At 42.7% G+C, this 16332-nt stretch overlaps 1 protein-coding gene across 3 annotated transcripts in view; it reads left to right on the plus strand.

Moving 5' to 3' along the window:
- Positions 1 to 16332, plus strand: part of LOC139759786 (integrin alpha-8-like) — a 36508-nt gene that overhangs the window by 8029 nt on the left and 12147 nt on the right. The window contains exons 1-12 of one of the 3 annotated variants that reach the window (XM_071682247.1): positions 1247 to 1402; positions 6227 to 6430; positions 6839 to 6975; positions 8774 to 8877; positions 9844 to 9967; positions 10930 to 11021; positions 11174 to 11222; positions 11758 to 11936; positions 12785 to 12997; positions 14344 to 14443; positions 15323 to 15408; positions 16120 to 16256. In XM_071682247.1, coding sequence (XP_071538348.1) covers positions 6246 to 6430; positions 6839 to 6975; positions 8774 to 8877; positions 9844 to 9967; positions 10930 to 11021; positions 11174 to 11222; positions 11758 to 11936; positions 12785 to 12997; positions 14344 to 14443; positions 15323 to 15408; positions 16120 to 16256 — 1406 coding nt within the window. In that variant the 5' untranslated portion in view covers positions 1247 to 1402; positions 6227 to 6245. Of the gene's footprint in view, positions 1 to 1246; positions 1403 to 6226; positions 6431 to 6838; positions 6976 to 8773; positions 8878 to 9843; positions 9968 to 10929; positions 11022 to 11173; positions 11223 to 11757; positions 11937 to 12784; positions 12998 to 14343; positions 14444 to 15322; positions 15409 to 16119; positions 16257 to 16332 lie in introns of those variants that run through there. The other 2 variants (XR_011715147.1, XM_071682246.1) reach the window with 2 other exon arrangements.

Below are 16332 nucleotides of genomic sequence, written 5' to 3' on the forward strand. Positions count from 1 at the left end.
GATTCACAATCCAGCACTTTTTTCTCTTAGCCAACCTGATGCTGTTGGGGTTGAACGTACCCCTATCCGCTCGCTTTGACATCCGCTAGTTGTCACGGCTACCCGTCACCCGCTGGCTGAACAACAACCCGTCATCCGCTGGGTGAACAACAACCCTTCATCCACTGGCTACCACAAAAGCCCTTCATCCTCTGGCTGAACAAAAACCCTTCATCCGCCGGCTACTACAACAACCCGTCACCCGCTGGGTGAACAAAAACCCTTCATCCACCGGCTACCACAACAAACCGCCATCTGCTGGGTGAACAAAAACCCTTCATCCACTGGCTACCACAACAACCCGTCACCCGCTGGCTGAACAACAACCCTTCATCCACTGGCTACCACAACATCCCGTCATCCGCTGGCTGAACAAAAACCCTTCATCCGCTGGCTACCACAACAACCCGTCACCCGCTTGCTGAACAACAACCCTTCATCCGCCGGCTACTACTATAACCCTTCATCCACTGAACCACAACAACCCTTCATCCACTGGTTTTAACTCATTTACTCACGTTTATTCCTATATCCTCTTGGGATGTCACTTTCTTTATAACCTTGCGAGCTCTGCCTCTGTGTATATAAACCATGGGTTTATCAAAGCCCGGGAGGCTAGAACGGGTTTAGTTATACCTAGACAGAGGAGCTCAGATCCATGAGCCGACGGTAACAGAAAGAGACGGTGAGGAGATGTTTTGTAACTCCGTCTCAAACAACAGATAAGGGAGAGAGAGAAAAAATTTCCCAAGATTGCTGGCTCGAGGTTGTCTTCGTAAGACACACACAGATAGATGTGTCTATGTGGGCGGAGGATGAGGGGTGGGCATACGCTTCTGAGAGAGAGAGAGAGAGAGAGAGAGAGAGAGAGAGAGAGAGAGAGAGAGAGAGAGAGAGAGAGAGAGAGAGAGAGAGAGAGAGAGAGAGAGAGAGAGAGTAATCGCCACATGTTATAAACAACATCCCTTTTTTTCCTGTGTTATCTTGCCTTGGCTCATTTTTCTTTTATTTTTCTTTTTTTTTCATCATTCCGCGGGTAGGACATTCGGAATCGAAAACGTCCCAATCGTTAAGCTGTTCCTCTTGAACGACCCATTATTAACGACCCATTACCCCTCCTTCCTCAACCCCCGACGACGGTGATGATGGCGTGTTGGCAACGGACTTGTCTACTACTACTACTGGTGGTGGTGGTGAGGGGCCACAGGTGGTGCGGGGGACGTCTCGTGTTGCTGGACCGGATGAGCTCCAGCCTGGGGAACTCTGCCTGAATTAAGGAGTCCGTGCGAGAACCAGTGCCACTCCGTCGTGCCCTGTGTGTGGAGCTGAGTCCCCACCCACTCCGCTACCTCTAGACTTGAAGGTATTTCAATACACACACACACACACACACACACACACATACACACATATATATATATATATATATATATATATATATATATATATATATATATATATATATATATATAATGAATGATAAACATACACTTTTACGTATTAAGTGAGGAGCAGATAGAAGGAAGGTCATTACTTAGTGATGGTATATAGGTCGACCACATATGTGAATGAGACATTGAACTTGACTGCAAACCCAGGGTAATCCCCATTTAGAAGCGAGGTCATTATATTCGTATGATCACATCACATGACCATCGTAATCTTTCGCTAGTCTTTATCTTAGGTTAATCATTATTTTTCCTTATCTTTCGGTTGTTCTAGTGACTGATAAGAAAAGATCCTGTTCTCCTCTTGTACATGGGAGGGTCAGGTAACAAATAGACTGATGGTCTATGATAAGGGTATACGTTACTGCAGGGTTCAAGATTCCTATTTCCTAAGTACTGGTTAAATGACAATTGGGAAGAGATTAATCTTCTCAGAAACTCAAAAAACTGAAAATGGTGTATCATTTTCACAAGGAGCTTTCTTTCTTCCTCTCGCCTTACAAGTGCTTGGAGCTGCTTATCCCTGCTTGTAGGGTTGATCAAACACTCCACCACTATTTTGAGTTCGGTGTTGGGCGTCTGGCTCGTTGGACAGACTCGCTGAAGGCATGATATCGTCAACGTATGACGCTAGGGAAGGGGAAGGTGTCATCTCTATGTGTTGTCAATTTCCCTTGGATTTTTCCTGATGTCAGTTTTTTATACATATTTTCTTTTTAAAAGCTTTGCTTCCTCTTGTATTGATCATGATTATTTCTAAGGTGAGAGCTTGTCCTGCGAGTAAATGTTTTGAATGTGAAATCATCGTCTGTCGATGGGTCATAATCCTTTGCAAAGTAAATTTTATCATAAGTTACGCTCCATCTTTACTTACGCATGATGCTAATGACGAGTGAGCCATCCGTAGTTTACGCAATTCCTCTAAAGTTACGCAATGTTGATGAGCGTATATCATCCGTGCAAAGCACTTCCTCACGTCCTCCGCGAAAACGCTATCATTCGTCCTCAAATGTGTTTGAATTGATCCAGATTTATACCATCTTCCCTGTGGAGTCCTGGCAAACTCATAATCATAAATCCTAGCATTTAGCTTTGGTTATGACGTGAGTTGTAGACGTCTGGTGAATGGTTGTGGTTGTAGGTGAAAGATCCGTAGCGTTACCAACTGCAGTACACTTTGGTATACACCGTGGTTTACACTGTAGTATACTGTGGTTATAGTAGTTTGCCCGTGGTTGAAACTGGAAAGGTTACAGGTGTGACGTGCACATGTTGGGGGGAGGAGCAGGAGTGTGAGTGTGAGGGTCCTGCTTTGCCGCTATGGTTCAAAAGGTGTGTGTGTGTGTGTGTGTGTGTGTGTGTGTGTGTGTGTGTGTGTGTGTGTTCCTGAGCTAAGAAGGTCTCAAAGGTACTCCATAGGATGACTAGGGTTGTCGTCGGTGGCCGAGAGAAATGAGCAGAGGGAAGGAAATCAATTTCATTGCGTTGAAAGCTGAAAAGGAATAGAGAGAGCCAAAACACCTACCTTTTTGTTTTTCTTTGCGACGAAGAAATCCTTTCATGGATCACCTAAAAAAGGAATTTCATCATAGAGACGAATGTAAGATAGAAAAATAAGATAAACAGATAGACAGATTGATGGATAGACAGAGAGATAGATAGATAGACAGACAGGCAGACAGATAGAGAGATAGATAGACGGACGGACAGACAAATAGATAGATAGATAGACAGATAGATAGATAGATAGATGAATAGATAAATGAATGAGCCGACATAACATCATCACCAGACGCACTTCCACTTCTCTTTGCCACAGACACTCTGGTATAACTTCTTACATTGCCCTTAGATGTTTTCTTCTTGCTACTGTCTCTAGCAGATTCCTGTGGCCGTCTTGGCCAATTGAGTGACCAGCAGACTTGTGAGGGCGGGTGCCTGGAGAAGAGAGAGAGAGAGAGAGAGAGAGAGAGAGAGAGAGAGAGAGAGAGAGAGAGAGAGAGAGAGAGAGAGAGAGAGAGAGAGAGAAGACTACCCCGAGACAAATCAAAAGCCTTATGATTTCCAAACTAATAAACACATAAAAAAATGGTCTTAGACTTTTAGCTAACGATGAAATTACTTTTCTTAAGAGACAACGATGAAATTACTTTTCTTAAGAGACAACGATGAAATTACTTTTCTTAAGAGATCGCATAAGTAATCTGAAAGGTAACTGTGACGATTCTTACGAATTATATTTTTCGTCTCGTCCTGAGGTAACCGCTTGTCTCTCTCCACCAGGATTCTGTAAGATAAGGAGTATGAGATAAGGTGATGATAAGCTTTGAAAAGAAAAAGGACGTGACGTAACTCACATAATCCACCCCCCCCATATGTGGGAAAGGGGGAGAGGGGGGGGGGGGGCTGGGGGGCTGGGGGAACTTCAGCCTCATTCAGGTCGAAATGCATAACTTATGTCGATCGACCTTCTTCGACCTCACTGATGCTAAGGAACTCCTCTTATATGTTGGACCCTCAGAGAGGTCGATGAGTCCCATGCAGGTCGAGTCTCACGAAGGTCGAGTATCAGAGAGGTCGAAGCGAACACAGGTTGAGTGAGACTCGAACAGGTCGAGACACATGGAGGTCGAGCATCAAGATTGTCGAACGTAACACAGGTTGAGTGAGACTCATTCTGTTCAAGACACATGGAGGTCGAGCGTCACATAGGTCGAGTAGAGCACGTGTTAAACTTCCCATAGGTAGAGTTTCGTAGGATTCGACTTAGCTAGTACAAGACTAACATACCTCGCCCTCCATAGAAAAAAAAAGCCTCACACAGACCATCCCTGTAGCAGGATGAACTTGATAAACGTCTGAAGGTGGAGGTCGACCTTAACAACCCACATTAGGTCGAGGACGAGATAGAGCACATTAGGTCGAGGACGAGATAGAGCGAGAGCCCCTATACATGATTCGAGTTTCCTGTAGCATGATTATCGCTCTCACTGCCCATGGAATAGGTCGAGTGTCAATCGCATACTCTAGGCTTCACATACATCACATAGAATGATCTTCACATTCATCACATAGTCGACAGTGACACAGGGCGATTGGGTCTCACGTACGTCAGACTTTGTATATAGGCGATGATGGTCCCAGTGAAGGCAAAAATCCCTCCCAGAACACAAGAAGTCCTAATAAAGACAATAAAAGTCCCAATAAAGACAGTAAAAGTTCAGTAAGACAATAAAAGTCTCTATCAGTGAAAGACTCTTCGAACCGACGTCTTCGAGAAAGTAAGAACGAAGCTTCGAACCCATGTGTTCGAGAGGGGTAAGAACGAGGCGTCGAACCCATGTGTTCGAACGGGCAAGAGAGAGAGAGAGAGAGAGAGAGAGAGAGAGAGAGAGATAGAGAGAGAGAGAGAGAGAGAGAGAGAGAGAGAGAGAGAGAGAGAGAGAGAGAGAGAGAGAGAGAGAGAGAGAGAGAGAGAGAGAGGCTCTGCTTTATCTACCAGAGGCGTTTACAACAGCATCCTGTTGCTGGGTTGCCAGCCTGGGATTTCCACTGATCTTACGTGATGAAGTAAGGGAGAGAGAGAGAGAGAGAGAGAGAGAGAGAGAGAGAGAGAGAGAGAGAGAGAGAGAGAGAGAGAGAGAGAGAGAGAGAGAGAGAGAGAGAGGCACAGGAAAGAAGCGACACAGATAAAGTGGTAATTTGACCTCTTATACACAGAAGTTAGAATTGACATAGAGTTAGATATGGTATTAAGCGATTTGAAAGTAGTACTAAGTTTATGAGCACCGATACCCAACAAGTTAGGCTAAGTACTAGAGAAGTTAGAGCTGGATATGAGTCAAATATCGACCTGGATTAAGTTAAAACTAGAATAAGTTAGAAGTGGATGATCATGATTACGTTAGATATGGCACTGTATAAGTTAGAGCTAGACTGGAGTAAGTTAGAGACTGATATTGAATGAGTTAGAACTGGCACTGAATTACTTAGAATCAGGTTTAAGTTAGAATCGGTTCCGGTTCAGTTACAGCAAATGCTTCGATATGTTAGAAATGATAATGTTTGGGTTAGGACTACAGCTGGCTTTGATTTTGGCGCCAGTGTTACATAACTTAGAAACACAAGTGTTTAGTCTTCACATACCTTCGTGCATTGATGCCAGTCCACAAATCACGACTTTGAATAAGAGCATTATAAGTAGTAGATTATAAGTGGGTAGTAGATCATAAGTGGCATTGATTTAAGAAGGATGAAGGCCGTTGTATGAGTATGGATGGTAGTTGTGACTTTAGTATTATAGATAGAGACTGATGGGTGCTCGTTCACTTTCTTACTCTCTCTCTCTCTATTTTCTCCCTTTCTCTTTTCTCTCTCTATTCTTTCTGGGCATCAGGAGGATTAGTGATAGCTGTGCAGTGAGCTGGCACTTCAGTGGCTGTCAGGTGTCACTCCATTGGCCACGGTAGCTTTCTTTTCTCTCTCTCTCTCTCTCTTTCTGCCTCACCCATGCGTGGGCTGCTGGCTGACTTTCACAGTCCACCAACTTACAATCTCTCCACTGCACACATTACTGTTAAGTCTCTCTCTCTCTCTCTCTCTCTCTCTCTCTCTCTCTCTCTCTCTCTCTCTCTCTCTCTCTCTCTCTCTCTCCTTAGATTATATTGATAATATGAAAAAAACGGGAAAAATATCACATCACATACTTGAAAAAAAAACAGAAATCACTTTCACCCAAGCTGACAGGGTGCCTCTGGGATGGTGATGGTGAAGATGAAGACGCAGGTGACGATGATGGTGAGGCTAGTGGTAATGGTGACGTGGCTGGCCAGAGTGCTGAGCTTCAACCTGAATACAGACCTGCCCCATCTACTGAAGGGGATGAAAGGAACTTACTACGGATACAGCGTCGCTCTCTGGGAGGACGTAAGAGGCGAGAAATGGTAAGAGAGCTTATTGGACGAACAAAATATATATATATATATATATATATATATATATATATATATATATATATATATATATATATATATATATATATATATATATATATATATATATATATATATATGTAGATATGTAAAATGATTTTCTGGTCAATATACTTACTTTTTGCAGGTGAATGAAAAAAAAATGAGAGAGAGAGAGAGAAAGAGAGAGAGAGAGAGAGAGAGAGAGAGAGAGAGAGAGAGAGAGAGAGAGAGAGAGAGAGAGAGAGAGAGAGAGAGAGAGAGAGAGAGAGAGAGAGAGAGAGAGAGCAGACGCGTGGATGATATCAGTACAGTGGACATGATTGACCCTCAGGGCTGTTATTAACACTCTCTCTTTCTCTCCTCCTCCTCCTCCTCCAGGCTGGTGGTAGGAGCGCCCAGGGGCAGGAGCTCCACGGCAGCTGAGAACATCTACCCCCTGGGTGACATCCACATCTGCAAGGCCTTCGGTGATCAGTGCTCCCCTGATCCACGCGCTCCATTCCTCTCCACCCGAGGTGAGTGTACCTGGCACTCTCCTTCATGGTGAGGGAGGCCGCCTTAGATGTACATGGAACAGTGTTCCTCACCTAATCAGACGTTTTCCTGTCAACATCAGTATTTTCATCTTGTAGGGATGATATCCAGGTGGTTAAAGACCCTCATATTTTTACCTACTACAGAATTATAGGGTTTGAATTGTGTTCACATAACCCTCCTCCTCCAGAGACTAGACCCCAAGACCTTCATCCACCTCCAGAACTAGACCACAAGGCCTTCATCCACCTCCAGAACTAGACCACAGCTCACTCATCCACCCCCAGAACTAGACCACAAGGCCTTCATCCACCTCCAGAACTAGACCACAAGGCCTTCATCCACCCCCAGAACTAGACCACAGCTCCCTCATCCACACCCCCGCAAAACAAGACGATAGTCACCCGCGCCATAAAGAACGAGGCCAAGAGTTTGGTCACGTATGTTAGCCTCCCTCCCATCCGTGTCTCACTCACTGATGCCTCGGGATGTCACCAACAGTCCTCCTCAGGATGTGCCGTTCACTAAACAGTTCGGTGTCACTCTAGACACCTCAAACTAAGCTCGTAGGTACATGTTAGTGTCCCATAAGATCTTGTAACTCCCCGTTTTTTGTATTCCTCGTCCAATCACGTCATTTGGGTCAACCCTACACCGAAAATTGAGAAGACTTCAGTCAGGATAACATTAATTTTTCCTTAAAATCATTTACTCCTTCCCATCTTGAACTATGTAAAGCCAGCCACACAAGGAAGGGTACCAGAAAACACGAACAAGATGGGTTGCAAGGTCTATTTTCGCACCACCTGTTCTCTCGACTCTTTCCAACCTTCGCTTCAACTTCATCAGACAAGTTTGGGAAGTATCTCCCAGCACCACTCACGCCAGCGTCGCCTCCTAACACCAGAGATCCCTCTTCCCCTAATTGCATTTAGGTAGCAAAACCACATGCAATCCGTGGGGGCTTGCACACACCGCTGAAGACGAATGTCCTTCCCAAGTCAATAGGAAGATTATCAGAAATCACTGCCTTTGCAGTGATACAGTGAATACAATCTCTTTAATGGCCCATCCTTCAACTTACTGCAACTGTATTGTGTTACAGCAAGTCATTAAATCATTATCATTATTGTTATCATTATCATAATTTTCATTATCATGATTATTGTCATTAATATCATTATTACTATCATGATTATTAGTGTGAATAGTCAACCTAGGGGAGACAGGAACCCCTGAAGACGAAGACTTGACCAGTTTCAGCAGATGACTTACTCTCTCTGAGTGTCAAGTGTGTAGACCCCCGGAGATAACTGATGAAATCCCCTGAGTGATATGATTCACCCCTGAAAAAAACTCCTTTAAATTCTTAATGATCAGTTTCATTCCTCTTGAAAATTGCTCGTAGGATTTCCCTACGTAAGATCATTTAGTCCCCTGAGACGACTCACCTAAACCATTTGTATACAATTCGAGATGACCCATTAAACCCCCAGAGATGCGTAACTTAACCCCCTTTCTTACATCTCAACCCCTGACACCGGCCATTCTACAGGGATAATCATTAAAACCCTTTCTACGCTTCTACCCCTCGCGTTAGCGCCCCCTTTACCCCCGGAATGATACGCCTCACCCATAGAGGAAAAAATTAAAACTCGCAAGAAACGTTTGCGTCTGTTACTGTCTGTTGCACAGTAAGTCAGCCTACGACGCATGAAATTTGTTACTTTACGTTACGACGGATATTTCGCTTTCCTAAACCTTAGAATTTATTTCCAGACGCAAGCGAAGCGGCTCTGGATTGGGGCCCATCTATTCGCAGTCAAGGCATTGGATTCGGCGAAACAGTCTACACGCAAAATAAACTACGCTCCAAACTGCTGGTAAGGCACTGTGTCTTCTCCTAAATTGTTCGAAAGTTTGAGCAACTGTGCTTTAGAATATGTGTTGCTGAACGCAGTTCTTCTTTCGAGTTGGACCTACACAGCTTCTCAGAATGTGGAAAGAGTAAGCTACTTAAAATTGGTAGACTCATATTACTATCATAAGATCAGCTACGACAGTGAGAAGTTGTTTGAATAATTCTCAAACGGTCTTAATACTTGTTTGTGCCATCAAACTGCCGGGAAATCCATACTTCTGTTGATGATTATGACAATCTTAAACTGCTCGAAGGAGTGGGCTGCCTTATACTCAGAAGGGTAAGGCAGCTCATGTTGTGACATAGTGTCAAATGTTAATCTAAACTGCTAGTAAGATGCATTATCTTCGCCAGTTTTACTGGTGAACTCTGCTCACATCTACGACTGTCTATACTGCTGGTAACAGAGTTGTCTGCGACGACAAGCTGTTGAAAAGATGGAGTTGTTACCACAGAGGACTCGGAGTTGCTCTTTGCAAACAGATGGTGTGATTCAGTTTTCCTCCCCTTGTAAAAGCAGGTACATGTTTGCCATTGCAAGGAGGACCTACTAATTGTCAAAGAGTATCTGATATGTATCAGAAAGTGTGTCAATAAGGGTCCCATTTAGTGTTTGGTAAGAGGGCGGGCGTAGGTTTATCAATAGGATCCCCCTTCGGGTTAGCGAGGGTGTGTTGTCTTAAGTAGAATCGGAGGCGCAAATACGTAGCCATGTTTTCTAGCACTGATCACCCTTCTTGTTCATGTACACGGTTGCATCCACCGTACCAACTTGCCACCGTCACCTCCTGCCACCTGACATCCCTCGTCCCCGAGTTTCAGTTTTGCCACCACAACCACCCTATCGAGCTCCTATCACTGGAGATAAACTGATCATTGACCAACCTTGATTCGAGGTTCTCTTCACCTAGTTCATCTTCCACTACAGATATGCGCACCGAGATACCCAAGGAAGATCGCAACTAAGACCATCTTCTCTCTGCAGCCTAGAGGAGCTTGCTACATTCTGCCTAGCTTTGAGGAAGACTACATGAAGATCGTACCTTACCATAGTAAGTCTTTCGTCGCGTCTTGATGTACAGTCTTCTCTAGTGAGGGTATGACATGGGCTGATCCTGGATGTGGCTATTGTGGTGAAGTGTATCCTGTGGTGTGGCCATTGTTGAATGTCCTGGGGAAATCGTGGTTGAGTCTGTGTCTTGGTGATAGTGCTGTGTTTGAGTGTGTTCCAGTAAGGTTTCTGTGTCTGAGTGTGTTCCAGTAAGGTTTCTGTGTTTGAGTGTGTTCCAGTAAGGTTTCTGTGTTTGAGTGTGTTCCAGTAAGGTTGCTGTGTTTGAGTGTGTTCCAGTAAGGTTTCTGTGTTTGAGTGTGTTCCAGTAAGGTTTGTGTGTCTGAGTGTGTTCCAGTAAGGTTTCTGTGTTTGAGTGTGTTCCAGTAAGGTTTCTGTGTTTGAGTGTGTTCCAGTAAGGTTTCTGTGTTTGAGTGTGTTCCAGTAAGGTTGCTGTGTTTGAGTGTGTTCCAGTAAGGTTGCTGTGTTTGAGTGTGTCCTACTGAGGTTGCTGGGCGGCAGGAAATCCTCCCCTGCCGTTTTTGATTTTCCAAAAGTAGGAACAGAGAAGGGGGCCAAGTGAGGATATTACCTCCAAGGCTCAGTCCTCTGTTCTTAAAGCTACCTTGCTAACGCATGAAATGGCGAATATGTATAGAATATATATATATATATATATATATATATATATATATATATATATATATATATATATATATATATATACATATATATATATATATATATATATATATATATATATATATATATATATATATATATATATATATATATATATATATATATATATATATATATATATATATATATATATATATATGTATATATATATATATATATATATATATATATATATATATATATATATATATATATATATATATATATAACTTTGCTCCACCATTTTCATTGTATTTGTGATCCATCTTTTTTATTTTCTCCCAGATTTATATCACATGACAGAAAATGGTTCCTTCGCGAGCACTGAAGCCTTCTCAGGGAACGCTATTGCTGGGATGAGTGGTATTTTCAGTCTGGTATGTTGGCAAAACTGATTCTGAGTATTTTCGTATCGAACAAGTTGTTGTACACTAGTAGTGAGCATATTGTACACTGGTAATAAATCAAACTGAATTTTCTTTTCTTTTGACCTATGTGGCATTTTCTTTTCTCTTTTTTTACCCTACAGGATGAACGTGATGTTTACATGGGTGGCCCATATGCTTTCTATGCTCAAGGTGAGTAAAACTTTGGCTAATGTAGAAGAAAATATAGTGTGAGGGAAATCATGATTAACACCAGATTTAGAGAGAGAGAGAGAGAGAGAGAGAGAGAGAGAGAGAGAGAGAGAGAGAGAGAGAGAGAGAGAGAGAGAGAGAGAGAGAGAGAGAGAGAGAGAGAGAGAATTACCGGACTTCCACTGCATGTGGTTAAGCCGCGGATGAAAAGGTCACCTTCGTCAGTGGGCGTAAAAAACTGTACAGTCTTACATCATGATCCAGCTCCTGATTACAGCGCACTCCTGAAGCTGCAGGAGTTTCAAAAAAGTAAGAGTAGAAACAGGTGAATACAAAACAGAGTTACAGACCAGTCATCACAAAGGTTAGAGAAAGGACACCCAGAGAGAACTCCTTGAAAAAAAATAGAATAAGGTAAACGCCAGAAAAAAAAAGAAAAATAGTTACCTCTCTAATTTCCCTTTCTCATTCACTCCCTTTGTAGTTAAGTTGTTCCTTCACTTGGCTTCATTTGTTTGTCTTTTCTTCTACAAAGGCGTTCTGATCCGTGCAAGGGCCCAGGAAGACACCGCGTTCCAGTTCAACAAGCAATTCTACGGGGACGCGAGCCTGGATTTCTCCATGACGGGGTGGTCTATGGTGGCAGCGAAGTTCGACGGGAAGACCGAATTCTTGGCAGCCTCCAGCCCTTGGGGCGACATGGGTCTTGGATCTGTAAGTCCAGCGTTTTAAAGTCCTGACGATTCTTACATGGAGACGTCCTTTAACTTACCATTCCCAGTCATGGGATGTCGTAGGACTCGCCTTTCATACCCATGGGGACGTCCTTGGATGTGTCGTATGACATAATTCTAATATATATTTTCTAACAGTGACATTATCCAAATTGATATTTCCTAACAGAATAGTACCAAGCCGATGCTTCTCAACTCCAAACACGGTTAGAAATGTTAAGACTGAGGATATTCTTACAAGTTCAAACTAGATTGTTTCCCCTGCGTTGAGAAAATTATCACATTCATATGCTTGTCTTTTTCAGCAACTCGACGGTAAAGTTAGAACTCAAACGTAAGATTTCTAAGTGAATATATTAGTTGTCTGTCTTTATTTCCCAGCACTGAAGCAGTTATGAGCCTTCTGTTTTACTATCCTGTCTCCATCTATAGTGGTGGGTGGGGAGGAGCTTTCATCTATACTGTCATATCTTCATCTACAGAGATTTCGAATCTAGTTTGGTATTAACGTCTTGCAGCAAGAAAAAAACCCTCGTCGCTGAACAATCAGACCACTTGTAGTCTTGCTCACCTACACACACACGCATCTACATTCTTCTTAACCTCTCCTATGTCCTTCCTAAGCTCTCCCATGTATTGCCATGCCCTCCCTAAATCTTAAACTCCTCCACTTCTCTTAAACATCTTGTCCATCTGAAGTGTAACGTTGCTTCAGTGAGTAACATCATCTGTTATTTGAGCGTTACACGTAAACATCATTCCCACCCTGAACATTCCTCAGTGTCTGACGGTATCTAACGTCTGCTAAGACCCACGTCCTTCACCCAGGTGACCTTCTACGACAATAGGCTCGACCGTATCAACAGACCGGCGTTGCAAGGGGAAGATATCGGGGCGATGTTCGGCTACAGTCTTGGAGTGGGAGACTTCGACGGCAATGGTGTAGCCGACTTGCTAGTAGCGGCTCCTTACTCCCTCTTGACGGACGGCCTCCTCCCAGACGCTGGCAAGGTGTACGTGTATTACGATCCTTGTAAGTCGGTATGTATTTGATACTGGCAGTGTTTTCTTAGGATATATATATATATATATATATATATATATATATATATATATATATATATATATATATATATATATATATATATATATATATATATATATATATATATATATATATATATATATATATATACATTCTTTTTTTTAACAAGGGTTAAGTTATTTTCATGGATTGATAGAAATGTTTCTACAGTCTTTTTTCATTGTAGGTTGTTAACGTTGTGAATGATCTATACTTGGTTTGGAATTGTATATCATATACATATTTAACAAGAAAATATTTTCACGGCGACGTTTAATGAAATTGCGGCTACTTTTATGTGTGTATTATGATAACTATAGGATCGAGATAACTTTCTTTTTTTCTGTTTTTTTACGGTCCAACTTGCAGCAAGGTAGGGGTCGTTGGGTTGGACGTATGAAGGACCTTTGATTAGCCTAAGAGCTTAAGACAATTGATTTCACGTTTTCGAGTGAGTTTAATCTTGTGAAGTTTGTCAGCCATCCTTGAAAATGTTTCCATTACATTACAAGGTCTAAAGTGTGGAAAGTGATGCTCACGTTAGGGTGGAGACAGACCATGAATAGGATTCTACTATGTTTAGTAAACATCTCTGAATTTCCTCATTAAGAAGAGACTGAGTCTCCCTAAAAAAAAGTTTCATTTTGTGACGCTGTTATTCACAAGTATTTTTTTTTTTTAAAAGCCTTCTCGATTTCTTTAAAAAAAAAAGGTGAACATCCTTCTGTTCCAATCCAGATGGTCGTTAGTTATTTGCAGAGTTGTGGTCGTTTATTGGCCTCAGCAACCACTTCATTTACCCCGAAGGTTCTCCTGGATGCTTAGGAATATAACTAATTCAAGTTACGATTCACGCTCCTTCGGTAACGCCTCGGGGCCAGGCATGAAGGAGAAATTCTAGGACTTCCCTAAGTAATGTCATTGCTTACCACCTCATTTCTCAGATAGGCTCATTCAACCGAAGGCACAGATGAAAAAATTACGTAAAAGATCAGGATGATTACGCATGATATAACAGCGTACGCTCAACCCTGATACTCCCCCCCTCCCCATCCCCACCTCGATGAATCCCTAGGTTAATTTGCGGGGTGTATGACCTGTGGGGTTAGGAAGTCTGACCTTTGACCCACAGTCTGACCTTCAGAGAGTTCTCATGTGTGACCCCTTACCCGATCTGTGATCTACCATTTTATCTCTTATCATATGTGACCTTTCCCCTAAAGCATGACCTGTATGACATTATCTTGTAACCTCATGTTCCTGTGGTGCCATCTGTGACCTCGTGTGACCTCACCATATAAAGCTCATGCGCCAGAAGCTGGTGCTTGAAGGTAAAGAAGCATGGGGGCTCTTCGGCAAGGCTGTGACCTCTCCAGGTGACCTCAACGGAGATGGATATGATGGTAAGCTCAACTGGTTTTAATCCTTTTTCCTTCTTCTTCTTCTCTTGAAACAAGTGATATACTTTTTAAAAATCCTACACGGAGGAAGTAGACGGGACAAACCTATACACTTGCTAAGTCCTTAAAGATGTGAATCAGTTACTACAGCGGTTCATCACGCATCTGTCAACCCCTTTAAAGTTACATACCAATCAATACTATGCATTAATTGTAAACTAATTAGACCGTGATAAGAGTCAGTCAATGATCTAATTACTGTTACGACCTTGAAGAGAAACGAAGAAATGACTATATTCTCTCAGTCATTTTTATTAGAAATGAAAGAAACTCACAGATCTTCCCTCTCATTAGAAATGAATTTGTTCTCTTTGTTAGGCGAATACGTTGAGGAAATGTATACCAGATAAGGTAGATAAAGTCTACGTCAGTTTTGAGTGTAGAAATCGCTAGCTACACACAACATTGCGCTAGAATACAGCACTACAGCGTTAACAACACATGAGGTAGCGCTAGAATACAGTACTGTAGCCCTGAGTACACACAAGGTAGCACTAGAATACAGCACTGTAACACTGATTACACACAAGGTAGCACTAGAATACAACACTGTAACACTGATTACACACAAGGTAGCACTAGAATACAGCACTGTAACACTGATTACACACAAGGTAGCACTAGAATACAGCACTGTAACACTGATTACACACAAGGTAGCACTAGAATACAGCACTGTAACACTGATTACACACAGGGTAGCACTAGAATACAGCACTGTAACAATGACCACACAAAAAATAGCGCTTAACTACATCAATGTAGCGCTGGCTGGATGTAGAATTTATTACAGATTGCTTTTCTTTTCCTTCCTCATGACAGATGTGGTGGTAGGTGCCCCTGGGGGAGAGGGGAGAGTCTACATCTACAATGGTCAAAGAAATGGACTGATCCAGACGCCAACACAGGTAGGGTGCTTCAGCAACTGTAGAGAGAGCGAGAGACAGAGAGAGAGAGAGAGAGAGAGAGAGAGAGAGAGAGAGAGAGAGAGAGAGAGAGAGAAGAGAGAGAGAGAGAGAGAGAGAGAGAGAGAGAGAGAGAGAGAGAGAGAGAGAGAGAGAGAGAGAGAGAGAGAGAGAGAGAGAGAGAGAGAGAGAGAGAGAGAGAGAGAGAGAGAGAGAGAATGTGTGTGTGTGTGTGTGTGTGTGTTTGCTGAGCTAATGCCAGCAAACCCAAGCGGATGTGAAGCAGGAAGAAAAGGAAAGTAACTTGGACCAAAGAGGGGAACCTCACAACCACTTAGAGCGTCTTCAACCCCTTGTATATGTGGATATGACCCTTGTCTACAACGGTAGGCTGAATGTCGTATTATCGTGCTCAAGGGTCGTACCGTCGTGCTCAAGGGTCGTACGGTCGTGCGCCATGGTTCAATCACTGGGATCATACTTGAACTGGTCCTCCGAGTTAAATGAACAGAAATGGCCTCACTGATGTCCTCTCTGAGCATCTTTCATAAGGAATATGTTATCTTAAATAAAGTAGATAGAAAAAAGAAGAAGAATAAGACCTTTCATTGTGTATGTGAGGAAGACATGAATGAAAGATAACTGGAAACATTTGAAACTATAAACATCTCACTGTCTGGATCTGTACTAAATCTTTTTGTTTACATCTGGCAGATAATTCGTGCGTCCGAAATCTCTCCTGGTCTCCGTGGCTTTGGCTTCAGTCTAGACGGTGGGGTTGATATAGACAACAATGAATACCCAGACCTTATCATTGGTGCCGTGGAATCGGACACAGCTGTTCTCTTGAGGTAAGCTTGAAAATGTTATCGAAAACACACACACACACACACACACACACACACACACACACACACATACTCTCTC

This window comes from Panulirus ornatus, chromosome 34, assembly GCF_036320965.1.
Source record: "Panulirus ornatus isolate Po-2019 chromosome 34, ASM3632096v1, whole genome shotgun sequence".
NCBI classification, from domain to species: domain Eukaryota; kingdom Metazoa; phylum Arthropoda; class Malacostraca; order Decapoda; family Palinuridae; genus Panulirus; species Panulirus ornatus.